General features: G+C 45.3%; 1 protein-coding gene across 1 annotated transcript in view; it reads right to left on the bottom strand.

Moving 5' to 3' along the window:
• Window positions 1-26,731, bottom strand: part of LOC134928616 (obscurin-like) — a 120,740-nt gene that overhangs the window by 59,685 nt on the left and 34,324 nt on the right. The window contains exons 9-16 of the mRNA XM_063924542.1: window positions 25,867-25,944; window positions 23,640-23,812; window positions 21,845-21,871; window positions 17,462-17,614; window positions 16,937-16,982; window positions 15,654-15,731; window positions 11,617-14,623; window positions 5,559-5,681 (exon numbers count right to left, since the gene is read on the bottom strand). Coding sequence (XP_063780612.1) covers window positions 5,559-5,681; window positions 11,617-14,623; window positions 15,654-15,731; window positions 16,937-16,982; window positions 17,462-17,614; window positions 21,845-21,871; window positions 23,640-23,812; window positions 25,867-25,944 — 3,685 coding nt within the window. The remainder of the gene's footprint in view (window positions 1-5,558; window positions 5,682-11,616; window positions 14,624-15,653; window positions 15,732-16,936; window positions 16,983-17,461; window positions 17,615-21,844; window positions 21,872-23,639; window positions 23,813-25,866; window positions 25,945-26,731) is intronic.

The raw sequence follows: 26,731 nt of genomic DNA on the forward strand, positions 1-26,731 counted from the left end.
TACATAGTCACTGATTCTTTATCCATATCCATAGGCACTGATTCCTTATCCATATACATGGGCACTGATTCCTTATCTGTATACATAGGCACTGATTCCTTATCTGTATACATAGGCACTGATTCCTTATCCATATACATAGGCACTGATTCATTTTTCGTATGCATTCTTTATTCATGTATATAGGCACTGATACCTTATAAATATACATCCATCTCCATAGGCACAGTTTCCTTATCCATATACATAGGCACTGATTCCTTATCCATATACATAGGCACTGATTCCTTATCCATGTACATAGGCACTGGTTGCTAATCTATATCCACTGGCACTAATTCCTTATCCGAATACATAGGCACGGTCTCCTTATCCATATACATAGACATTGATTCCTTATCCATATACATAGGTACTGCTTCCTAATCCATATACATAGGCACTGATACCTTATCCATATACATAGGCACTGATTCCTTATCCATATACATAGGCACCGGTTGCTTATACATATACATAGGCAAAGGTTGCTTATACATATACATCGGTACTGATTTCTAATCTATATACATAGGCACTGATTCCTTTTCTATATACATAGGCATTGATTTCGTATCCATATACATAGGCACTGATTCATTATGTATATACATAGGCACTGATTCCTTATCCATATACATGGGCACTGATTCCTTATCCATATACATAGGCACCGATTCCTTATCCATATACATAGGCACCGATTCCTTATACATAGGCAATGGTTGCTTATACATATACATTGGTACTGATTTCTTATCTATATACATAGGCACTGATTACTTATCTATATACATAGGCATTGATTTCGTATCCATATACATAGGCACTGATTCCTTATCCATATACATAGGCACTGATTCCTTAGCTATATACATAGGCATTGATTTTGTATCTATATACATAGGCACTGATTCATTATGTATATACATAGGCACAGATTCCTTATCCATATACATAGGCATTGATTAACATCGTAACATAGTATCTGAGGTTGAAAAAAGACAATTGTCCATCGAGTTCAACCTATTTGTGGTGTCCTATGCATGATGATTTGACTAAAATTTCTGACTGATGTTGATGTCAGCCGTTACATTTTATCCCTATTTATAGTAACTATAATGCATGACTATGCACCATACCCCTGGATATCCTTATCCATTAGGAATTTATCTAACCCATTCTTAAAGGTGTTGACAGATTCCGCCATTACAACTCCCTCGGGCAGGGAATTCCAAACACGTATTGTCCTTACCGTGAAAAAGCCTTTACGCCGTATTGTGCGGAATCTCCTCTCCTCTAACCTGAGCGAGTGTCCACGAATCCTCTGTGTTGATCTAACCAAAAACAGGTCCCGCGCAAGCTCTGTGTATTGTCCCCTTATATATTTGTAGATGTTGATCATATCCCCTCTTAGTCTCCGCTTTTCCAATGTAAACATGCCTAGTCTTTCAAGCCTTTCCTTGTATTCCATCGTCTCTATGCCCTTAATTAGTTTGGTCGCCCTCCTCTGTACCTTTTCAAGCTCCAGGATATCCTTTTTGTAGTACGGTGCCCAGAATTGTACACAGTATTCAAGGTGTGGCCTCACTAGTGATTTATATAATGGGAGTATAATACTCTCGTCCCTAGCATCAATACCCAGTTTTATGCATGCTAATATCTTATTAGCCTTCTTTGCTGCACTACTGCTTAGCTTGCTATCTATGAGGACACCCAAGTCCTTTTCCAGTACAGAATCCCCTAATTTTACCCCATTTAGTAGGCAGGTGTAATTTTTGTTCTTGTTACCACAGTGCATTACCTTACACTTGTCTGTGTTGAAGCGCATTCTCCATTTGGCTGCCCATGCTTCTAATTTAACTAAGTCGTTCTGAAGAGACTCTGCATCCTCCTCTGTATTTATAGCCTTACACAATTTGGTATCATCTGCAAAAATTGACACCATGCTCTCTAGACCTTCTGTTAGGTTGTTAATGAAAATATTGAACAATAGCGGTCCTAATACTGTGCCTTGCGGCACACAACTTAGCACTTCAGTCCAAGTTGAAAAAGATCCATTAACCACAACGCGCTGCTCCCTATTACCTAACCAGTTTTTGACCCAAGTGCATATTGTGCTTCCTAGCCCTGATTCTTGTAGCTTGTAGATAAGTCTCATGTGTGGTACAGTATCGAACGCTTTGGCAAAGTCTAAAAAGATTACATCCACGTCTTTACCCTGATCTAGGTTTGCGCTTACTGTTTCATAAAAGCCAAGTAAGTTGGTTTGACAGGATCTGTCCTTCATAAACCCATGTTGATTCCTTTTAATGACCTTATTGACTTCAAGGAACTTCTGAATACTATCTCTTAGAATACCTTCCAATACTTTCCCCACTATAGATGTAAGACTAACTGGTCTATAATTACCTGGTTCAGCTTTACTTCCCTTTTTGAATATAGGCACTACTTCCGCTATACGCCAGCCTTTAGGAACCATACCTGATATAACTGAATCCTTAAAGATCAAAGATAGCGGTTTTGCCAGTTCAGAGTGAAGCTCCATTAGAACCCTTGGGTGAATACCATCGGGCCCTGGTGATTTATTAATCTTTAAATGTTTTAATCGGTCACAGACTACTTCCTCGCTTAAATAAGTACCTATCAGTGGGATATTCTCATTATTGAGATTGTGTGTCAGTCCCTGAAATGGGTCCTCTCTAGTGAATACTGTTGAAAAAAACTAATTTAGTGTGTCCGCTATGTCATTATCATTTTTGCTTAAGACTCCCAACTTGTCTTTTAAAGGGCCTATACTCTCCTTCTTTAATCTCTTGCTATTAATGTATTTAAAGAATTTTTTGGGATTCGCTTTGCTTTCCTTTGCTACTAGTTTTTCAGTTTCTACTTTAGCCGCTCTTATTTCCTTTTTGCAAATTTTGTTACATTCCTTATAGTGCTGAAATGACTCTGCTTCCCCGTCAGATTTGTATTTTTTAAATGCTCGCCTTTTCTTGCCCATAAGTTCCTTAATCTTTTTGTTAAGCCACATCGGTTTATGATTTTTATTCCTTTTTTTGCTACTCATAGGAATAAATTTGAGTGTATTTTTAGCTAGCAGGAATTTTAGTACCTCCCATTTCTCCGTAGTATTTTTTCCTAAAAACAAACCTTCCCATTCAATATCCCTGAAAAATACCCTCATCTTTTCAAAATTTGCTTTGCTAAAGTTTAGAGTCCTAGTTGAGCCAGTATAGGGCTGTTTATGGAAACTGATATTGAATGTGACCATATTGTGGTCGCTGTTTCCTATGGGTTCCCCTACTATAATACCTGATACCAAATCCCCATTGTTTGTTAATACCAGGTCTAAGATTGCATTGTACCTAGTTGGTTCCTCAATTAGTTGGACTAAGTAGTTATCATTAAGTGTGTTTAAAAACATATTGCCCCTAGCAGTATCACATGAATCGTTTTTCCAGTTTATCTCTGGATAGTTAAAATCTCCCATCACTACTATGTCTCCTACTCCTGCTGCTCTTTCAATTTGCTTTAGTAACAATTCATCATCAGATGCGTTGATACCAGGCGGCCTATAGCATACACCCAATACTAACTTTTTTATTCCTTTTTCCCCGCATGCAATTTCTACCCATAATGTCTCGACAGTGTCTACAGTCCCCTCCTGAATATCTTCCCGTATATCAGGTTTTTAAAACGGCTTTACGTAAAGACACACCCCTCCACCCTTTTTATTTAGTCTCTCCTAAACAGTGTATAGCCCTCCAGATTGACTGTCCAATCATGAGATTCATCCCACCAAGTTTCAGTAATGCCTATAATATCATACTGTTTGCTTGCTGCAAGTATTTCTAGTTCACCCTTTTTACCAGTAATGCTTCTGGCGTTTACATACATACAACTAAGATAAGTATTTTCCCTTGCGTTAGGGACATCTTTCACCTTATGTAGCAATGATGACCTGTAATCGTCATTGGTTAGTGCTTTGGTAAAATCCCTTTTAGTACCCATGTTAGTAACCTTACCGCCTGCTCTTACCCACTCCCCAACTTCTCCCCCATTTCGTTTACTACCGCCATCCCCACTATTCTCACTGCATGACCCGTAGTTTCTAGCTAAACCCTCCCCCCAGGCTCCTAGTTTAAAATCTCCTCCAACCTTCTAACCATCCTGATTCCTTATCCATATACATAGTTCTGATTCTTTATCCATATACATAGGCACTGATTCCTTAGCTATATACATAGGCAATGGTTCCTTATCCATATACATTGGTACTGATTTCTTATCTATATACATAGGCATTGATTTCGTATCCATATACATAGGCACTGATTCCTTAGCTATATTCATAGGCACTGATTTGCCAGGGGTCCAGCAATTCTATGTCAGTAGCAAAGCTCTGACAACGAAATACCAAATGTAAATAAACCTTAAAATAATACATGGGGTTCATTGTCCCTATCAAATAAATATCAATCAATATGGAACAAGCCATCAATCAATCTTAAACAAATGTTTTTAAGATCTCTCTTAAGAGGCAATCAGGGCAAGAGGTTTAGAGGGTTTGTTTGTATCAATTTTCATATTTTAAACAGATCAGGGTAAATTTTGTAACAGATTTTCAAAACAATTAAAATTTCCTGCTTAAACACGCAGAGAAGCTGATTAGCAAATGTACCCCAGGTTATCTTTGATCTTTCCACTAATAATCATAGTGGTGACTGACATCTTTACTCATTTCACGGACCTACATGCAACAAATAACCATCATAGATTATACAAATATTAAATAAAACTATTTTTGGATTACAATATAAACTATAAAAAAAATCTAGTAATACGGATTCAGGTCCACCCTGTCTCCTCTATATTTACGTCTGTTGCCGGCGCAACCATCCTCCTCTCCTCCGCTGGGTTTTATCCCATCTCCATTGCACACTATTGAGGGGGCACACACTTCATGTGCATGATGAAGACAGTGGAGGCTACCGTCAATTATTATACAGATCAGTAATATATATATTTTTTAAATGCATGGAACAGCCATGGGGGCAGAACTTGCACCATCACAGGGAAATTGTTTATTTCTAACTGAATTCTTAAAACTGCTGCTTCTGCTCTCTTTGGTGCCAAAATCACAAATGGGGAAGGAACAGTTTGTCATACTGGGAACCTGCGCTTGGGATCCGTGCGCTTGGTTTTCTAGTACTCGCCTTTATCAGTACACACGTTTACCAATCTCTGATAGGTGCAAAATATACATCTGAAAACAGGCATGACTACACTTACGTCTATTTCTGCCTAGTCTGCAGTTACATTGGTAAGTCCTCTCTGAATAGCACCTACGTGAGAACGCCTTCTGCAACGTAAGTGGAGATTCAGTTGCAATGCGTACAAGACTGATAGAATAACAAGCATAGAAATCCCCAAGTTGCTATCTTATATGTTTTATTACTGGATGCAACCACCCCACACTGATTACATGTTGCAAATGATTTATCCAACACTTTTACCTTTGTCCTTCGCAGAGAGGTTCAGCAACTTGAAAGAAGGAAGCCCCTTTTTCTTTACCGGTCCCGATGAATTGCTGGCTGCTGTTTGCTCGGCAATATGAAGTTTGGCCACGTCAGACGGACCTATAGGTAGAAATAAGTTACTACCATGTAGGCACAGATGACCTATATTATAAAGTTAAAGATGTAGCTGATGGGTTACTGGCTTTGTAATCTGTATGTAGAGGTACAGAAAATCTAAAGGGTAATTCCTCCCTTTTGGAGGCAGACCACAGGCGACCTAAAGGCAGGTCCCCAACAGCTAAGGCAAACTGTATTATTTTGTAAAAATGTTCCACATATGGGTTGGAATTACCCTTTAAGAACGTATCACGTGTCTGCAACAGTTAGTCAGATGGTAGGCTATAGAAAATAGGATTTTAATTACCTACCAGTAAATCCTTTTCTCGTAGTCTGTAGAGGATGCTGGGGTCCATATTAGTACCATGGGGTATAGACGGATCCTCTGGGAGCCACTGGCAATTTAAGAGTTTAATAGTATGGGCTGTCCCCTCCCTCTATGCCCCTCCTACCAGACTCAGTCTAGAAACTGTGCCCGAGGAGACAGACATACTTTGAGAGAAGGAAATACACAGATAGTGGTGAGATTCACACCAGCTCACACATAACAAAAAAGGAAAGCCAAGCTAACCAACTTGGAGCAATTCAGCAATGGCTAAAACAACAATACTGAACCAAGTAACAAGGCAGGAATACGAAGCACTGGGCGGGCACCCAGCATTCTCTATGGACTACGAGAAAAGTATTTACCGGTAGGTAATTAAAATCCTATTTTCTCTTACGCCCTAGAGGATGCTGGGGTCCATATTAGTACCATGTGGGTGTATCAAAGCTCCCAGAACAGGAGGGAGAGTGCTGAGGTTCCTGCAGTACAGATTGATCAAACTTTAGGTCCTCAGAGGCCAAAGTATCGAACTTTTAGAACTTAGCAAACGTGTTCGACCCAGACCAAGTAGCTGCTCGGCAAAGCTGTAAAGCCGAGACACCCCGGGCAGCCGCCCAGGAAGAACTCACTTTACGAGCAGAGTGGGCCTTAACAGATTTTGGACACGGCAAGCCTGCCATAGAATAAGAATGCTGGATAGCAAACCTGATTCAGCAAGAAATTGTCTGTTTAGAAGCAGGACACCCAACCCTGTTGAGATCATAAAGGACAAATAAAGCGTCCGACTTCCTGTGACGAGAAGTTCTCTTCAAATAAAATTTCAAAGCCCTCACCACATCCAAGGACTTTAAGGAAATTGAGGAGTCAGTAGCCACTGGCACCACAATAGGTTGGTTGACATGAAAAGCTGACACAACCTTTGGAAGAAATTGCTGACGTGTTCCAAGCTCAGTAAGAAACTTGATGTCCACCTCCTGCAAAGGTTTGAACCAATCCGATTTCAGGAACTGCAGCACCACATGAAGATCCCAAGGTGCCGTAGGAGGCACAACGGGTGGTTGGATGTGCAGAACCCCTTTCAAGAATGCCTGAACCTCAGGGAGGGCAGCCAATTGTTTATGTAAGACAATGGACAAGGCCGAAACCTGGACCTTTATGGAGCCCAAGCGTAGGCCCACATCCACACTTGCTTGCAGAAAGAGGAGAAACCATCCCAGTTGAAACTCTACCGTTGGAAACTTCCCAGTTTCACACCAAGACACATACTTTTTCCAAATCCGATGGTAATGTTTAGACGTAACTCCCTTCCTAGCTTGTATCAGGGTAGGAATGACCTTTTTTATCGGAATGCCCTTCCGAGCTAAGATCTGGCGTTCAACCTACATGCCGTCAAACGTAGCCGTGGTAAGTCTTGATAGGCGAGTGGCCCCTGTTGCAGAAGGTCCTCACGAAGAGGAAGAGGCCTCGGATCTTCCAGCAGTAATTCCAGAAGGTCCGCCTACCAAGCCCTCCTTGGCTAGTCCTGAGCAGTGAGGGTCGCCTGAACTCTCGTTCTTTTTATTAGTTTGAGAATCCTTTGGATGAGTGGAAGTGGAGGGAACACATACAGTTACTGTAACACCCACGGAGTTACCAGAGCGTCCACCGCCACTGCCTGTGGGACTCTCGACCTGGAACAGCACCTCCAAAGCTTTTTGTCGGGGTGAGAGGCCATCATGTACACCCCATTGGCTTGTTACCTCTGCGAACACCTCCGGGTGGAGGCCCCATTCTCCTGGATGGAGATAGTGTCTGCTGAGGAAGTCCGCTTCACAGTTGTCCACTCCCGGAATGAAGATTGCTGACAGCGCCACTGCATGTCCTTCTGCCCAGAGGAAGATTGTTGTTACCTCTGACATTGCAGCTCTGCTTTTCGTACCGCCCTGTCTGTCTATGTAGGACACTGCTGTGACGTTGTACGACTGAACCTGAATGGCTTGATCTTGCAGAAGATGTGCCGCTGGTAGAAGGCCGTTGTAAATGGCCCTTAGTTCCAGAACGTTTATTGGAAGGAGAGATTCCTGACTGGACCACCTTCCTTGGAAGTTTTCTCTACTGGTAGAAACACCCTCTGCACTTCCGTATCGAATATCATCCCCAGAAAAGGCAATCTCCGTGTCGGTTCCAAATGTGACTTTGGAAGGTTTAGGATCCACCCATGATCCTGAAGTAGTTGAGTTGAGAGAGCAATACTCTGCAACACCTTCTCCCTGGATGATGCCTTTATCAGCAGATCGTCCAGATATGGAATGATGTTCACTCCTTGCCTGCGAAGGAGTAGCATCATCTCTGCCATGACCTCGGTGAACACCCTCGGTGCTGTGGAGAGGCCAAAAGGCAGTGCCTGGAACTGATAGTGATAATCCAGTAACGCAAATCGGAGATAAGCCTGGTGAGGCGGCCAGATCAGAATGTGAAGATATGCATACTTGATATCCTGGGATACCAGGAATTCCCCGTCTTCCAGACCTGAGATCACCGCTCTCAAAGACTCCATCTTGAATTTGAACTCCCTCAAGTAGGGGTTCAAGGACTTTAGGGTTAATATCGGCCTTACCAAACCGTCCAGTTTCGGCATCTGTAAGGTGGGAGTTCCTGAAACTCCAGTCTGTAGCCCAGGGTAACAATATCTGTCCCCCAGGGGTCCAGGCATGATGACGCCCAGATGTGACTGAAATTTTTTAGTCTCGCTCCCATCTGCTCGATCCCCAAGCTGGGAGGTCCACCGTCATGCTGAAGAGTTTGAGGAAGCAGAACCTGGTTCCTGAGAACCTGTTGGAGCAGGGTTTCTGGATTTTCCCCGACCACCCCTGACAAAGGTGGACGGGGATTTGGAATTTTTAAAGTTTGCGGTCCGAAAGGTATGCAGTGTAGACGTAGGATAAGATTTCCAAGTCAGCGGTGTTGCAGAGGGGAGAAAGGTTGACTTACCCGCAGTTGCCGTGGAAATCCACGCATCCAATGCATCCCCAAACAGATCCTGACCTGTGAAGGGTAGGTTCTCCACACTTTTCTTTGATTCTGCATCCGCAGTCCATTGGCGTAGCCAGAGTCCTCTGCACGCCGAGACTGCCATGGCCGTAGCCCTCGCATTCAGCATGCCAAGATCCTTCATGGCCTCCACCATGAACCCAGCATGTATGTGACGCAAAAACAATTCAATGTCACATCTATCCATAGTATCTAAGTCCTCTAGTAATGTGCCGGACCACTTTACTATGGCTTTAGAAATCCACGCACAAGCAATAGTGGGCCTTAACGCCACTCCTGTAGCAGTGTAAAGAGATTTGAGCGTAGTCTCAATCTTGCGGTCAGCCGGCTCTTTTAAGGCAGAGACAGGTAAAACCACCTTTTTAGACAACCTAGATACAGAAGCGTCTACTATAGGTGGGTTTTCCCCCTTCTTTCTATCCTCCTCAGGGAATGGGAAAGCAATGAGAATTCTTTTAGGGATCTGGAATTTTTTCCTCTGGGTTTTCCCAGGATTTTTCAAATAAAGAATTAAACACCTTAGAAGCTGGGAAGGTAAGCGAGGATTTCTTACTGTCAGTAAAATAAGATCCCTCTTCCTGCTCAGGTACCTTCTCAGCGATATGTAAAACATCCCTAATGGCTTCAATCATTAGCTGCACACCCTTAGCAAGGGATGCATCCTCCCCCTGCATATTCCCATCACCGTCCCCTGTATCAGAGTCGGTATCAGTATCATCTTGCATTATCTGGGCAAGTGTACGCTTCTCTGGGTATGTAGGTGGGTTAGTAGAGGAAGTAGTGGGAGCTGAATGCTGCAACCCCTCTACAGATGTTCTCAAAAACTGCGTCTCTTTCTCATTATGGGACATCCTTGCTGAAATCTGGGACATCATTCCCCTTAAAGAATCCACCCATGGGGGTTTGGATTCAGAAGGCTGAGAAAGTATATTGCAGTCCTGAGTTCATGGGATAGACCTCTCAGGAGAAGTTTAACACTCTGCAGCACAGGCTACAGAGCCCTTAGACATGGTAATGTGGATATACACACACACACACACACACACACACACACACACACACGAAAATGTCAGACAGTTTCCTCCAGAGTACCTCCAGAGAGTCACAGAGTATGAGGAGCCAGCCACACAGCGCCCCTGTGGACAGTTATTATGATAAAATGCCCGGCGCTGACTATTCAACCTTAATAGGTTGATTAGTACTAAATACACTCTTTCCCCCCGTCTATAACACCCTGGTACCGCAGTAACTGGAGTTAGGTGGGGTGCAGCGCTCCCTGTCAGCGTGGGTTCAGCGTTCTTGCAGGAAGAAAATGGCGCTGGTGAGTGCTGGATCCGCTCTGAGGAGAAGCCCCGCCCCCTGTAATGGCGCGCGGCGTCCCGCACAATGATTATACTGGTCTGAGGTCTCTGTGTGTTAACAGCGGGATTAGCCCCTGTTAGCTGATTTACCAGTGTTAGGGTGATCTTTGCTGGCCCAGGACTTCCCTCAGCAGCATCTACATATACAGTACATGTTGCTGAGCCTGTACGGAGCGCACACTGCCAGAGCTGCGCTCCCACCCTTGTGCCGCCATTCCCACTAACCGGGCCACCGGTGCTGTACTTACCACTCTACTTCTGACTGTTAGGGGGTGGCGGCCGTGCTGCGGGAGTGAGCGGTCGCCTCGTGGGCTTGCGATCAGCACCCTCAGGAGCTCAGTGTCCTGTCAGTGGAGATAGAGAACCATTAACCTCTAGGGTTGGTACCTACTCCCCCCACTAAGTCCCACGAAGCAGGGAGGCTGTTGCCAGCAGCCTGCCTGTACATAACAATCTTAGAAAAATAATAAAACTAGAAAAACTCCTAAGAGCTCCCCTAGCTGTGACTGGCTCCTCTGGGCACATTTTCTAAACTGAGTCTGGTAGGAGGGGCATAGAGCGAGGGGCCAGCCCACACTATTAAACTCTTAAAGTGCCAGTGGCTTCCAAAGGACCTGTCTATTCCCCATGGTACTAATATGGACCCCAGCATCCTCTAGGACATAAGAGAAATACTTGTATCGTACACTCCTAATTAATTTATATTCTACAATGTGCATTCAATTCTATCATACAAAGTGCATACAGATGGAGCAGACTGTAGTTCACATACTGCTGGCCACCACAGTGCAGATGTTAGAGAAAGCCCCAGCCTCAGCCCATCTGTCCCATGGAGAAGGTGTAATAATGGGGCTGCACGGTTGTCTCAATGGTTAGCATTACAACACTGAGGGTTTGATTCCCTCCAAGGACCTAACTATGCATATACTACCCATGTTCATGTGGGTTTCCTCCAGGTACTCCGATTTCCTCACACAGCACAAAAATATACTGGTAGGTTAATTGGGTCCTGACAAAAACTAACCCTAGTGTGTAGGTGTGGCCATGTGATCTTCAGTACAGACCATTCCATTTAGATACTACTGTTCTGATGATTCACTTAGGCTGTTGGCTTTTTCAAAAAGGACTTATAAGGACTGATAATATAAGTTCTAACTCCCACATAGATAGTTCCCATATTGGTAAACATGAAATCAGATGTTCTTTATTACTCCTCACTCACCTTCCTTCCCGTTTCCGTGCTTTCCTTTGATGATCCGGGAAATGTTGGCCACTGAAGCTTTGACTTTCTGTTTCAGACTTGGCTCTGTGGTCTTCCCAGTTTTTTCAGGTTTTCCATGAGGACGAAAGAGTTTGATGCGTTTCCTTGAGCTTTTTCTCTCTTTAGGGTCCGACGGCTGCAATGGTTGAAGTGGCACAATGTTCTTCACCTCCACTACAGGCCTCACAGTTGAGGTAGCCATAACAGTTTCTCCAAAGTCCATTGCATGTTGAGATTCCACAGATGACTGACCACACTGCTCAGCCAATGATGAAAACTTATTTTCTTCAATACTAAGGGGCTGTTGGGGAAATGAGAATAGATCATAGAGATCTTGAAGCTGGGAACGTGTGGTTTCAAAATCATAAGTTCCAAGCGCTAGAGGCTCACAGCTGGTTGAAGACCTTTTCTGGTGAATCTCTCCAATCTCCACCAGTGACACCTCCGAATGCCTGCCAGCCTCTTCAAAGTCAGAGAAATTGTCAGATCTCTGTCCTGTGCCGGAACTGTCAGAATGAGAAATAAAAGTTTTACTAGAGCTGCGACTTTCAATGGTGAATTCTTCAAAGTGTTCATGATGTGGAGGTGAGACATGGGCCCGAGACAGAGACTCATAGAAGCTACACTGTGAGATTGACGTGATTTGTGGTTCTTTTCCAATTTGTCCAAATGGACTGGGATCTGTTTCCATTGCATGGAATTCCCCTGTCAAACTGCCTGATTTTTGTGGTTCTGTTGGTTCCATGGATTGGTCAGTCACTGGTGGAAAAGGCAGATCTCCTTGGCAAATAAGCTTTTGTTCACTTGCCAACACTTCCATCTCTTCTGACAAAGAAGACATCTCTCCTACTAGGTCCTCAAGAGTAACACATTGTTCGTCACCATATTCAGAGAACTGTAAATCTTTGGTAAAACTTTGTCTACTGTCACTACGAGAAGTTTCATGACAATGAACTTTTGGGAGTGGTACTTGTGTGTCATATTCTGATTTTTGGGATGGAAAGATTTCTTTCTGATAATCTTTACTGAACTCGGTCTTCTGATGGATGAATGGTTTTAACTTGTCTGCAACATCAGACTGGGTGACTGTAAATCTCTCTGTTGAGCAACCACTCAAAGACAACTCAGTCATAATGGTATCTGGGATATTTATATCTCCTGATGGCCCTGTGGCTGCGGTTATTTGGGTTGGAAAGTCTGACGTTGGTGACGACATTGGTTGAATGATTTCATCTGGATGTTTTTCATCTTCTACATGAACTGCAATGTGTTTAGATAAGGATAACACTTCCCCAGTTGATTGATGTATTACTGCTATTCTTGTGTTTTCATCACTAAACTGCGCAAAGTGAAGTGGTTTTTCTGTGGTAGATCCTAGAAAAATATCCTCCTTTCTCTGCTTGTCCTTAGCAAAGTCCTCACTGTATTTAACTCCATCTGTTGACTTTTTCGCGGAGTTATCAGAGGTAAGAAAGTCATTTTCATGAGACGTTGCATGGACTGTCAACTTCACTCCACCCTTAATATCTAATAGTTGTCCTTTTCCTTCTGTGACTAATTCAGCTGAGTGAGGCGAACGTCTCATTTTGTCTATGTCATACACAACTGCTGAAGGTGGCTTCGAGAAAGACTCTGACTCCTCCATTTGTTTTGGCTTTACAAATGCAATTATAGTGCCTTCATCTCCCTCCAACATTGCAGAAGTTGAACCTTCTTTAGTTCCTACAGCATCCAATAAAGACTGCTGATGTAAAACAGCAATTATGGTGTTGTCGCGCCCTATAGGGGGAGCAGAAAGAGGCCTTCGAGTTGAAGATATTTTTGCAGCTGCGGAATGCTGATGGAACTCAGGAGGTGCACTGGTAACTCTTGTAGAGCCATCAGCAATCAACAACCTTTCAGCCTGATGTTTAGTGTCAGTGACAAATGTATCAATGGCTCCTTTTGCACCTTTTGAATGATCTTGATTTACTTCTTCTACAAATGTTCCTTTATAAACACTCAAAGGCCTTGATTTGTAGTCATCAAGGGAACGGCTTCTGCTAGAAACCTTAAAAGAGGACCGTAAGGGCCCCTTCACTGTGTCAAATGAAGCAGACTTTTTCAGAGCACTCAGTTGACCATCTTGGTCTAACGTCGAGCCATCCTGGGCCAACATCCTTTGTTCCATTGCAAACTGCTCCAAAAGTGGTTCCCGCAAACCACTCAAAATCTTTTGGGAGTATCCTGCCTTCATCAAACTCCTGCGCGCACGTTCACGGTGCTTGACGAACTCTTTCTCCTTAAATGGCTCATCGCTAGATGCTGTGCCAGGTCCTTCACAAGCCTGGTTGTAAAACATGCTATTGATTATGCTTTGCCTTGGAACACAGACTAATGATGGTTTGTCAATTCCTCTTTGAAGCAGCAGAGCACTGTCAGCAGACGTCCCTCTAACAAAAGATCCAGTCTTTGCTTTTTTAGAGGCTAAGCCACCAACTTCAATAGTGGCCGCTCTATTCAAAGGTTGCTTTCTTGGTGACGTCTCTACAGAACTAATGAGCATTTTTTCAGCTTCTCCAAGCTCTTCTTGGTTGTCACATAACCCAGAACTCTCATGTTCTTGTTTGTATGTACTAGAGGTGTCATGGAGCCCGTGAAGAGTGATGTCTTTGCTTTCCCTCTTCTCTTCCCCTACGGTGTCTTTAACTTCTCTCTCCATTTCTGGCTCTGGTGTGGACTGCGGTTCCAATCTATCCTTTTCAGACATCTTGAAAATGGACAAGTGCAATTCCAGAGACGGATTACAATCTCTGGCGGTGGGGCTGGCGTCACTCTCGTTATCGGAAGAAGAGCCGCTGCTGGATGAAGAGCTGCTGCATTCCACCAGGTGCCGGGGGACGCCCAGTGATGTGCTCTCCATCTTGCTGTTCAGAAGCTCAGGTATAGACCTCATCACCAGGATCGATTTATAGCACATGAGTGAGCGCTGCAAACAGGCAAATGTAAAATGGTCAGAATTAGTTACACAAGGGATAAATCACTCTTCAGCTTTTAATTCATGCTACTTAAATGCTCAATAGATGTCTTCTGCAAACATTATTGTCACATGAAACAAGGAAGCCATTATTTCTCATGTTGACTAGGGTGCATTGTGGGTTTTCTCCTGCTACTGTACAGATGGTGTTTGCAAACATGCCAAGAAATGAGATTGGCTGCAGAGGAAACGTTTGAGCTTCTGGTGTGCAGAACATTGCGCTTTAGCTAATATTGTTAGAAAAATAAAATTATCTTTGATCACAACCCCCCCCCCCCCCCCATCCCAAAAGTCTGTGATCTCAACAGGATTTGATCCACCTGTTTATTTTTATTATTTTAGAGGACCAATTGTATTTACGCATTTCTTTGTCCTTCAAAAACATTTGTTGTAGGTGGAGTTATTGATCATTTTTTTAGCTACGGTTCTGCATCACTGACATGCGTAAAAAATACGTCTGAGCCGTCATTCCAATAAGTTATTTTCTGGCATTTCTGCAAAACATTTCCAACATCGTGATCTGAAATTATAAAGCGAGATAGGGAGAAACAATGGCGCATCTCTGGTGAGTAGATCTCTTGCAGCGACATTGCAGATGCACGAGATCCTCACTGCCCCTATGAGGTTAGATCAGACAATGGCCGAGATTTGTCAAGCCTTGGAGAGAGACAAACTACCAACCAATCAGTTTTTAACTGTCATTTTTCAAACACAGCCTGTACTATGGCAGTTAGGAGCTGATTGGCAGATCTCGCCAAGGCTTGCTACATCTCGCCAAGGCTTGCTACATCTCGTCCAATGACTCAAACTGTAACCATGTGAGAAAGCAAGGAAAGGAAATGGGGTGGGGGGGGCTTAAGGGGCAGAGACAAAAACAATGAAACTCTACTGAACGGGAAACACTGCAAACCAACTTAGCAGCAACTTCCTAAAGTTAAATAAGTGTATTATAAATTCATCTGCAAATGGATGAAGCACTCACCTGCCACCTACTGCGCGCAACAAGGAATCTTAGGTTCTTTGAGCTGATTGGTTGAGTGTCTTCTGGGCTGGAGCTCTCCTGAAGCAAACAAACGGATCTCAAGATCTCTAACACGCTTATTACACACTACATTTGTAGAAAAATGAATGTTAAAATGAAATGTATATTGACTGAATATAACATATGCAGACAGATTTAGATTTGGGAGGGTCGTGTCCCAGCTCAGCATGTGTGGGCTACATGCAGAAGCAGCCAGTATTTATCCTGCATGCAAACAAATGTATTTGCTCCACTTGCAGTGCAACATGGTTTGTTCCAGATACAACGTTACTCAGTGTCGGACTGGGGCGTGAAGGGCCCATCCGGGGAATGCAGTGGTAGGGGCCCATGTTTATAGGTGTGGCCAGTCTACAGAGGGGTGTGGTCAGCCACCACATTAGTTTGCCTATTAGAGAGTGCATGGGCTGGGCCCATTGATAACTATATATATTCAATTGCAGTCGAAAGCTGCCGTCTGTCGGAAAGACGGCAGTTTTCAACTTTTTTAGGTCGGAAGGGGTTCCGACCTATTCAATACAACCCAGAATTATCCGACTAGTGGAATAGCCGCCAATCCACGTGCTTCTGTCGGAAAACGGTGCCAGGAGGGAGCTGAGAGGAGGAGATGGGGGAGATCCGTGGGGAGACTGGGGAGAACAGCGGCTACAGCAGCGTAGCAGGAGGATGGGGCACCGCCGCCAGACCTCGCGGCAGCGTCCACCTGGCTCCAGCAAACGTCCCTCGCTCCGAATTTAATTAAATGTACCCCATAGTAAGTACTGCCAGTGCATGTATGATAATATAACAGATTTATAACAGCAATGCACTGCACAGAATACACCATTGCAGCAAGTGTCAGATACCAGTAGTTCACAATGCTGGTGCAACGCTGGTGCAATGCTGGTGCAAGTAATGACGGTAACAGCCAATACCGGGTCATTCTAGCACAGAAAGTCCCCGAACACCCCTGAGTGGCATACTGCATCATAGATAACTCATAGTATATTGTTATAGCATGGCATAGACACTGCATATTATTATTATTATATTATAAAAGCATCGGCAGTGTTATTACTCAGAGATCGGGATAACCTCCGGTTAGATGACTGTACCCCATCAGTGCCTAATAATGAAGGATTTACCATAGGGCACAAGGAGCGCGTAATACGCAGCGCTTATTAACGTTACACAGGAAGGGAAGAGTTTTGCAGCTGCAGTAATAGAGATATAACATTAGCACTTACCACAAACCATTTATGCTGAATACAGTCGGTCGCCCCGGGGCGTGCACTGACAACAAGAGACAGGTATACTTAGAGACACACAGTATAATATTACAATACACATGATGGGGCTCATCCAAAGGTGGGCACGTACGCGCTCAGAAAGTACGTAGGGCAAAAATGCACATTAAAAAGCACAGTGCCGAGGTGGATAGCATTGCCGTTTCATGGCGTTGTGGCCATGGGTTTCACTCCGGCCAGGAATGTGTGGAGTCTGTATGTTCTCACTGCGTATCACCTGCGCGTTTATGGTGCACATTCGCAGTACGGAACAGAACCAGACGCACCTCCAGCCGTGAATGAGCCCCTATACCTCCAGCCACACAGTATATACCTGGTGTAAGGTTATTTCCAGAAACATGAATACTTACTGCCCGCGTGCTGCCCGGTCACTGTAAACGCCTGATACCCAGGGACACCTAACAGCGCAGGACACGCGGGCTGCGGCCAAACACTGACACACACACACACACAACACAAACTCACTCCGGGGACATCTGGATGGTCAGCTTCATGAAGTCCTGGGCGTTGGCACTTAGCTGGGCAAACCCTGGGCAGGTCCAGCTGATCTTGCCTTGTTGTACGTTGAGTAAGGTCTCTCTGTCATTCTGACCGGCAAATGGGGAGACGCTGAGCAGGCTAGAGGAGGGGAGGAGGCGGAGACGCAGTTATCTTCCATTATCTACAGTTACGGTATAACCCTATTCCAGCGTCTTACCCAGCAACGGGGCCAGAGTGGCACCAGGAGTGACCCACCTGGGACCCATAACAAGCAATCAGTTATATAGTGGGAGGAGCAGGGTCCCCAGCAGCACAGAGTATATCAGGAGATGAGCGATGTGTCAGTGAGGACAGGGCTGCATGTGACAGGGGCAGTGACATGATGTGAGGAGGGGAATGGGGGCAGCAGGAAGCCACAGACTGACAGTTATATAGTGGGAGGAGCAGGGTCCCCAGCAGCACAGAGTATATCAGGAGACGAGTGATGTGTCAGTGAGGACAGGGCTGCATGTGACAGGGGCAGTGACATGATGTGAGGAGGAGAATTGAGCAGCAGGAAGCCACAGACAGAGTTATATAGTGGAAGGAGCAGGGTCCCCCAGCAGCACAGAGTATATCAGGAGATGAGTGATGTGTCAGTGAGGACAGGGCTGCATGTGACAGGGGCAGTGACATGATGTGAGGAGGGGAATGGGGGCAGCAGGAAGCCACAGACTGAGAGTTATATAGTGGGAGGAGCAGGGTTCCCAGCAGCACAGAGTATATCAGGAGATGAGTGATGTGTCAGTGAGGACAGGGCTGCATATGACAGGGGCAGTGACATGATGTGAGGAGGGGAATGGAGGCAGCAGGAAGCCACAGACTGAGAGTTATATAGTGGGAGTAGCAGGGTCTCCAGCAGCACAGAGTATATCAGGAGACGAGTGATGTGTCAGTGAGGACAGGGCTGCATGTGACAAGGGCAGTGACATGATGCGAGGAGGGGAATGGAGGCAGCAGGAAGCCACAGACTGAGAGTTATATAGTGGGAGGAGCAGGGTCCCCAGCAGCACAGAGTATATCAGGAGATGAGTGAAGTGTCAGTGAGGACAGAGCTGCATGTGACAGGGGCAGTGACATGATGTGAGGAGAGGAATGGAGGCAGCAGGAAGCCACAGACTGAGAGTTATATAGTGGGAGGAGCAGGGTCCCCAGCAGCACAGAGTATATCAGGAGATGAGTGATGTGTCAGTGAGGACAGGGCTGCATGTGACAGGGGCAGTGACATGATGCGAGGAGGAGAATGGAGGCAGCAGGAAGCCACAGACTGAGAGTTATATAGTGGGAGGAGCAGGGTCCCCAGCAGCACAGAGTATATCAGGAGATGAATGATGTGTCAGTGAGGACAGGGCTGCATGTGACAGGGACAGTGACATGATGTGAGGAGGGGAATGGAGGCAGCAGGAAGCCACAGACTGAGAGTTATATAGTGGAAGGAGCAGGGTCCCCAGCAGCACAGAGTATATCAGGAGATAAGTGATGTGACATTGAGGACAGGGCTGCATGTGACAGGGGCAGTGACATGATGTGAGGAGGGGAATGGGGGCATCTGGAAGCCACAGACTGAGAGTAATATAGTGGAAGGAGCTGGGTCCCCCAGCAGCACAGAGTATATCAGGAGATGAGTGATGTTAGTGAGGACAGGGCTGCATGTGACAGGGGCAGTGACATGATGTGAGGAGGGGAATGGAGGCAGCATGAAGACACAGACTGAGAGTTATAGAGTGGGAGGAGCAGGGTCCCCAGCAGCACAGAGTATATCAGGAGATGAGTGATGTGTCAGTGAGGACAGGGCTGCATGTGACAGAGGCACTGACATGATGTGAGGAGGGGAATGGAGGCAGCATGAAGCCACAGACTGAGAGTTATAGAGTGGGAGGAGCAGTGTCCCCAGCAGCACAGAGTATATCAGGAAATGAGTGATGTGTCAGTGAGCAGAGCCGCAACTAGGGAGGGGCTAGGGGGGCATGTGACCTGGGCGCCGGATCGGAGGGGGCGCCGTCATGATCAGTTTAATTCCCCAAACATCCCTCCTTATCTGCCTCGTCCCTAACAGCTCGTTATGCAGCCGCAGCAGCTAGTAGAGTCTGGAGCTTATGCTCCAGACTCTACTAGCTGCTGCGTCTGCCTAACAAGCCGGGCACAAAGCATTGCTGTGATTAAACTGAAAATAAACTACAGCTCCCAGCAGCCCTTGCTGCGGGAGCTGTAGTTTCCTTTCACTTTCTTCTATGCAGTCGCGCATTGTGCCCGCCCCGGCAGAGCTGGATAAAGAGGGGGCACAGGGAACAAGCTAACTCCCCAGCCTCCCCCCAGCTGCCTTTCATCGTCACAGCAGTGCTGAGCTGAACAAAAAGATTTAACCGAAAGGGGGCGGGGCTACACGGCACTGTACACAGTGCCAGTCCAGCCAGCAGCATGGGAGACAGAAGCTCACTGTGTAGCAGCAGAAGACCCTAAACAGTGAGTATGACAAAGGGAAGGGGCACTGTATGTGTGTGTGACTACTTTATATGTGTGTCTGTATGAATCTGAGCATGTGTGTGACTGTACATGAATATGTGTGTGTGTACATATATGTGTGCATGTATGTATACATGTGTGACTATGTATACAGGTGCATGACTATATGTGAGTGAATGTATGCGTGCGTGTATGTGTTTAGGTATGGGACAGCATGTATGTGTACAGGTGTGTGATTTTACGTATATTTATCAATGTACGACGGGCTATCTCCTCTTTTTTTCTTTATCCGTAGCCCCAAAAAATGTCTAGCTACATCCCCCCCCCCCCTCACATAAGCAGCCCTTTGCCCTTGTGGTGGAGGTTTTATATATATATATATATATACACACATATATATATATATATATATATATATGTATATACACACACATTCTATATATATATATATATATATATATATATATATATATGTGTGTGTCACACGCCGGGGGTTGGTGCATCGGGGGCGCCAACTTGCTTCCTTGACCCGGGTGCCGAAGATCCTAGTTTCGGCCCTGCAGTGAGGACAGGGCTCCATGTGACAGGGGCAGTTACATGATGTGAGGGGAATGGAGGCAGCAGGAAGCCACAGACTGAGAGTTATATAATGGGAGCAGCAGTGTCCCCAGCAGCACAGAGTATATAAGGAGATGAGTGATGTGTCAGTGAGGACAGGGCTGCATGTGACAGGGGCAGTGACATGATGTGAGGGGAATGGAGGCAGCAGGAAGCCACAGACTGATAGTTATATAGTGGGAGGAGCAGGGTCCCCAGCAGCACAGAGCATATCAGGAGATGAGTGATGTGTCAGTGAGGACAGGGCTGCATGTGACAGGGGCAGTTACATGATGTGAGGGGAATGGAGGCAGCAGGAAGCCACAGACTGAGAGTTATATAATGGGAGCAGCAGTGTCCCCAGCAGCACAGAGTATATCAGGAGATGAGTGATGTGTCAGTGAGGACAGGGCTGCATGTGACAGGGGGCAGTGACATGATGTGAGGGGAATGGAGGCAGCAGGAAGACATAGACTGAGAGTTATATAGTGGAAGGAGCAGGGTCCCCCAGCAGCACAGAGTATATCAGGAGATGAGTGATGTGTCAGTGAGGACAGGGCAGTATGTGACAGGGGCAGTGACATGATGTGAGGAGGGGAATGGAGGCAGCAGGAAGCCACAGACTGAGAGTTATACAGTGGGAGGAGCAGGGTCCCCCAGCAGCACAGAGTATATCAGGAGATGAGTGATGTGTCAGTGAGGACAGGGCTGCATGTGACAGGGGCAGTGACATGATGTGAGGAGGGGAATGGAGGCAGCAGGAAGCCACAGACTGAGAGTTATATAGTGGGAGGAGCAGGGTCCCCAGCAGCACAGAGTATATCAGGAGATGAGTGATGTGTCAGTGAGGACAGGGTTGCATGTGACAGGGACAGTGACATGATGTGAGGAGGGGAATGGAGGCAGCAGGAAGACATAGACTGAGAGTTATATAGTGGAAGGAGCAGGGTCCCCCAGCAGCACAGAGTATATCAGGAGATGAGTGATGTGTCAGTGAGGACAGGGCTGCATGTGACAGGGGCAGTGACATGATGTGAGGGGGGGAATGGAGGCAGCAGGAAACCACAGACAGAGAGTTGAGCGAGGCTTCTGGCGAACATTGTGCTGACAAATGTATCTCTATTGGAAACAAATTTCAAACATCCACCTTGTTAGTGAATTGGTAGGTTGCGGTCTCATACCATTGGTTCAGACTCCACTGTTGTGGCCTGGACTATTGTTAGGTGGCAGGTGCATGTTAATAAATATGAACACAGAGAAGTTACTCACCAGACATAGCTGATCACTCCAACAGGCCTGTAAAATAATAACATACATTCAGATCACAGGGCTCCCATTACAGATCTCACAAAAGGTGCATTTCATTGGGTGATGTCATTGGGTGATGTTTCATAAATGGGAATATTTATATAAATATCTGTTATGCACATAGTAACATTTTTCTTTCGAGAGCTTGTGAAGTATTTTTTTATAGATAAAAGTAGCTATATAGTAATTGTATTTGATACATTCAAAGTCGCTGTCACCTCCAGGTCACATATGGTGGGAATGTCCCTATTGACGACACAGTCACACTAATGGGAAACGCAGGGAACACTGCGCGGACCACGGCCAAAGCTACAGCTTCCGTTTAGGGCTGAGTAAACCATTAAGAGGTACAGACGTATATTAGTCACTGCCAGGGCAGACACATTACAGGACATAAACACGCAGACGAATGATTCCAAATTACAGAATAACAAAGGCGAATAATTAGTATAATACCCAATTGGCTTCACACTAACACAGTGACTCAGAGCTCGGCGAAGGCGGATTAACAGCTGCGATATAGCTAATAGGGGAGCATTATAAATCATCATTACACTTTAATATATAGTGTTTAGCAATTAAACTACCTTCACATGTTCTATCACATTTACAGAGCCACAAACGATCCCGTGGGCTCACGATATAACCGAGTTACTGATAACAATTACAGGAATGTATCAAAACTGGAAATGATTTCAGTACAAGCTGGGACTGTGGGGGAGGTGTTTGCCCGATGCACAGCAAACTTCCTGTCTTTATCATCATCTTTTGCGCAAAATGCAAGAGAACAAAACAGTGTATGTAGTAAATGCAAGTTCTGCCAATGTCAATACAACTCGCCCACCGGGCTGAAAGGTCTTTTGATAAAAACGACAACTCTTTACACACAAAGGGGGGTATTCAATTAGCCGCGATAATGCGATCTGCGATCGCGGATAAGGCTATCGGACCTATCTCCTGAAAAATCAGCTTATTGCAGCCTGCACGCTCCCGTTGATTGCACCTATCCTGTTCCAAAATGGTGAAAACGGTATTTGCGCGATAATTCTAGCTAGCAAAACCAGAGATAATTATAGTAGAAATTTCGGAATCTGCTTGTACCCCCCCAAAAAAGCCAAACTAATAAAGGGAAACATTATAAAGTCTATTAGTGGCCATAATAAAAGTATTTGGTGTCATTAAATTGGGTCAGATGGCTGTTATATGCATTTTTTTTTAAAATGTGAAAAAATGATAGATTATAGATAGATTTTTTTTTCCAGCAAGTGCTCTTATTAAATTTGGGGTACATAAAAATGGGTATACGTATAATTTGGGTCATTTAGGGGACTTTAAAAAAAAAAAGTGGAAATGGACCAATTACTCCCACCGGCAAGTCTAAAAACACTTGTCCCACTCATAATGCACCCCAATATACCTGTCCCATATACCGTGTTCCCCAATTTCCATCATTTTTTACCCCAAAAATGACATGTCATTATTAGCCAATTAAAAATAATTAAAAACTTCAAAGTGCCTAATTAATCATTCAGGCGGTGTCCCAGCAATTCAGAACCAAACATTTCACCTTAAAATAGGGATTTTGCACTACTTATCCCAAGCTCAGAGATGGTGAAGAGAAATCCGCCATAAACCTACTGAAAATGATCGCCAATAACGTTTCACAGCTATCTGGATACCCGTAAATGCAATAAAATATTGTGAAACCGCGTTATCGTGGCTAATTGGATATTACCCAATGTAAACTCATATTTACCAGATGTCGGAAGATTTAGACACAGGGGCCTGGCCGGCGATTTCCGGGGACACAAACTCCGGAGACCCGTACTTGCTGTACTGGAACGCTGATGCAGATACTTTCTGGGCAAAGCCAAAGTCGCACAGTTTGATCTCCTCTTTATCAGAGCTGACCATTAGTATATTTGATGGCTGCGGAGAAGGGACAGAGATATCACTGTATCATCCTTTCCCTAGAGATCCTTGTGACACACAATATAATTGTGATGTGCTGCGTAGAAAGACACAGTTGTGACGGGGTAAGCGTAAATCTCTGAATCAGGCACATAGATTACAAGCTCTGGTGACGCAGGCATGGATGTCAATGAAATATTCTCTGTAAAACGCTGCAGACTAGGTGTGCGCTATACAAATAAGCGTTAATAAATAATGGTAATAAATGGGAAAGGTTCCTTGTGACAATATTATTATTATTACATTTTATTTATAGGGCGCCACAAGTGTTTTGCAGCGACGTACAAAGGACAGTACAGGGAGACAAAACTTAGCATAACAGTAAATAAATAACAAAAATGGAGTGCAGGTAACAAAGAGCACCACAATTCTCAAAACATAGGCCCTCATTCCGAGTTGTTCGCTCTGTAAAAATCTTCGCATCGCAGCGATTTTCCGCTTAATGCGCATGCGCAATGTTCGCACTGCGACTGCGCCAAGTAAATTTGCTATGCAGTTAGTAATTTTACTCACGGCTTTTTCATCGTTCTGGCGATCGTAATGTGATTGACAGGAAATGGGTGTTACTGGGCGGAAACTGGCCGTTTTATGGGCGTGTGGGAAAAAACGCTACGGTTTCCGGAAAAAACGCAGGAGTGGCCGGAGAAACGGAGGAGTGTCTGGGCGAACGCTGGGTGTGTTTGTGACGTCAAACCAGGAACGACAAGCACTGAACTGATCGCAGATGCCGAGTAAGTCTGAAGCTACTCAGAAACTGCTACGAGGTGTGTAATCGCAATATTGCGAATACATCGTTCGCAATTTTAAGATGCTAAGATTCACTCCCAGTAGGCGGCGGCTTAGCATGAGCAAATCTACTAAAATCCGCTTGCGAGCGAACAACTCGGAATGACCTCCATAATACAGCTTAGATGTAAGTAGCGAAGGAGTAATCATTGTACTACTTGGGGCTGGGGCCATAGATAGAGAGGAGCCTTTACCAGCAGGAGAGAAAGAAGGTAAAGATGGTCGCTGAGTGAAATGTGTCAAGAAGAGGGTTTAGACAAGAGGAAAGAGGGCCCTGCTCTGAAGAGCTAACAATCTAGTGGGGAGGGGCAACAGACAGATGACATGAGGTGCAAGCAAGCAGGTAGAAGCCTGATGGTGGTATGCGAGCAAAGCAGAGATGTCCAAGGCATGGGGCAGGTGGATAGAGGAGCAGCCTAAGGACTAGGTTATGCATTAGAGGGGTACGCTTTGATAAATAGGTGGGTTTTCAATGCCCGTTTGAAGCTTTGCAAGGTCGGGTAGAGTCTAATGGAGCGGGGGAGCGCATTCCACTGAAGGGGTGCAGCACGGGCAAAATCCTGAACTCGTGCATGGGAAGCAGTGACCAAGGCAGAGGAGAGGCGACGGTCATCAGCCGACCGTAGTGGGCGGGAGGGAGTATGAAGGAAGAATAGCGCTCCCAGTTTGCCAAAAGCCAGGCTTAAAGGGATCTATTTACTAAGCATTGGATGGAGATAACATGGACGTAGATAAAGCATCAGCCAATCAGCTGCTAACTGCCAGTTTTCAAAACCAGCCTGTAACATGGCAGTTAGGAGCTGATTGGCTGGTACTTTATCTCCATCCAGGACTTAGTACATAGACTTGGTCTGAGTGCGGAGCGGGCACTGGAAGCCTCTGTGGGTGCCGGTAAGATTGGGGCGTTGCCGCACTGATGGTGTTATATCTTATCTTCATGCCTTCCTCCCAGAATGACATTTGGAGCTCTGAGTAGTGTTACCCTGTAACGAGCAGCCAGCCAGGAGTTCCCGCTCTTTGTAAATGACTTGCACCTATAGTTTTGGGTAACGAGACGCCGAAGCCACATTTTGGTTTTGCATGAATATTAATGAGTGAGATTTAATGATGTGCTTAATATAACTTATTGCGGTTTTACATAGACATAAATAGAGGATAAGTGCCGAGCCCGCGTAAGAACACAGAGCTGGCCATTATAGCGGATATAATACAGGTCTGTGCTTTACCTTAATATCCAAATGAAGGATGTTCCTGCTGTGAAGATAGGCGATGGCTTCAAGAAGTTGCCTGATGTACAGCTTAACCTACACATCGGAGAACCAGAACAATATGCCATTTACACATTGATTACATATCTTACATTTACAGTTAGGACTCAGCTCCCCCCAGGTGCTGATTAATAAGGGTCAGGTACAAAAACATCCTCCAGAGTAATATTGTCTATTGTTTCTCCACTCAGATTACAGAGAACATGAATTTATTGAAACGTAATTAGATATAAAACAGGATGTGGTCGGGATCCCAACAGTCAGAACACAAGAGAGTGGGATCCTGGCAGTCAGAACACAGAGAGTGGGATCCCGGCAGTCAGAACACAGAGAGTGGGATCCCGGCAGTCAGAACACAGAGAGTGGGATCCCGGCAGTCAGAACACAGAGAGTGGGATCCCGGCAGTCAGAACACAGAGAGTGGGATCCCGGCAGTCAGAACACAGAGAGTGGGATCCCGGCACTCAGAACACAGAGAGTGGGATCCCGGCAGTCAGAACACAAGAGAGTGGGATACCGGCAGTCAGAACACAGAGAGTGGGATCCCAGCAGTCAGAACACAAGAGAGTGGGATCCCAACAGTCAGAACGCAAGAGAGTGGGATCCCGGCAGCCAGAACACAAGAGAGTGGGATCCCAGCAGTCAGAACACAGAGAGTGGGATCCCAGCAGTCAGAACACAGAGAGTGGGATCCCGGCAGTCAGAACACAGAGAGTGGGATCCCAACAGTCAGAACACAGAGAGTGGGATCCCGGCAGCCAGAACACAGAGAGTGGGATCCCAACAGTCAGAACACAGAGAGTGGGATCCCGGCAGCCAGAAC

The sequence above is a fragment of the Pseudophryne corroboree genome, chromosome 5 (genome assembly GCF_028390025.1).
Source record: "Pseudophryne corroboree isolate aPseCor3 chromosome 5, aPseCor3.hap2, whole genome shotgun sequence".
Classification (NCBI taxonomy): domain Eukaryota; kingdom Metazoa; phylum Chordata; class Amphibia; order Anura; family Myobatrachidae; genus Pseudophryne; species Pseudophryne corroboree.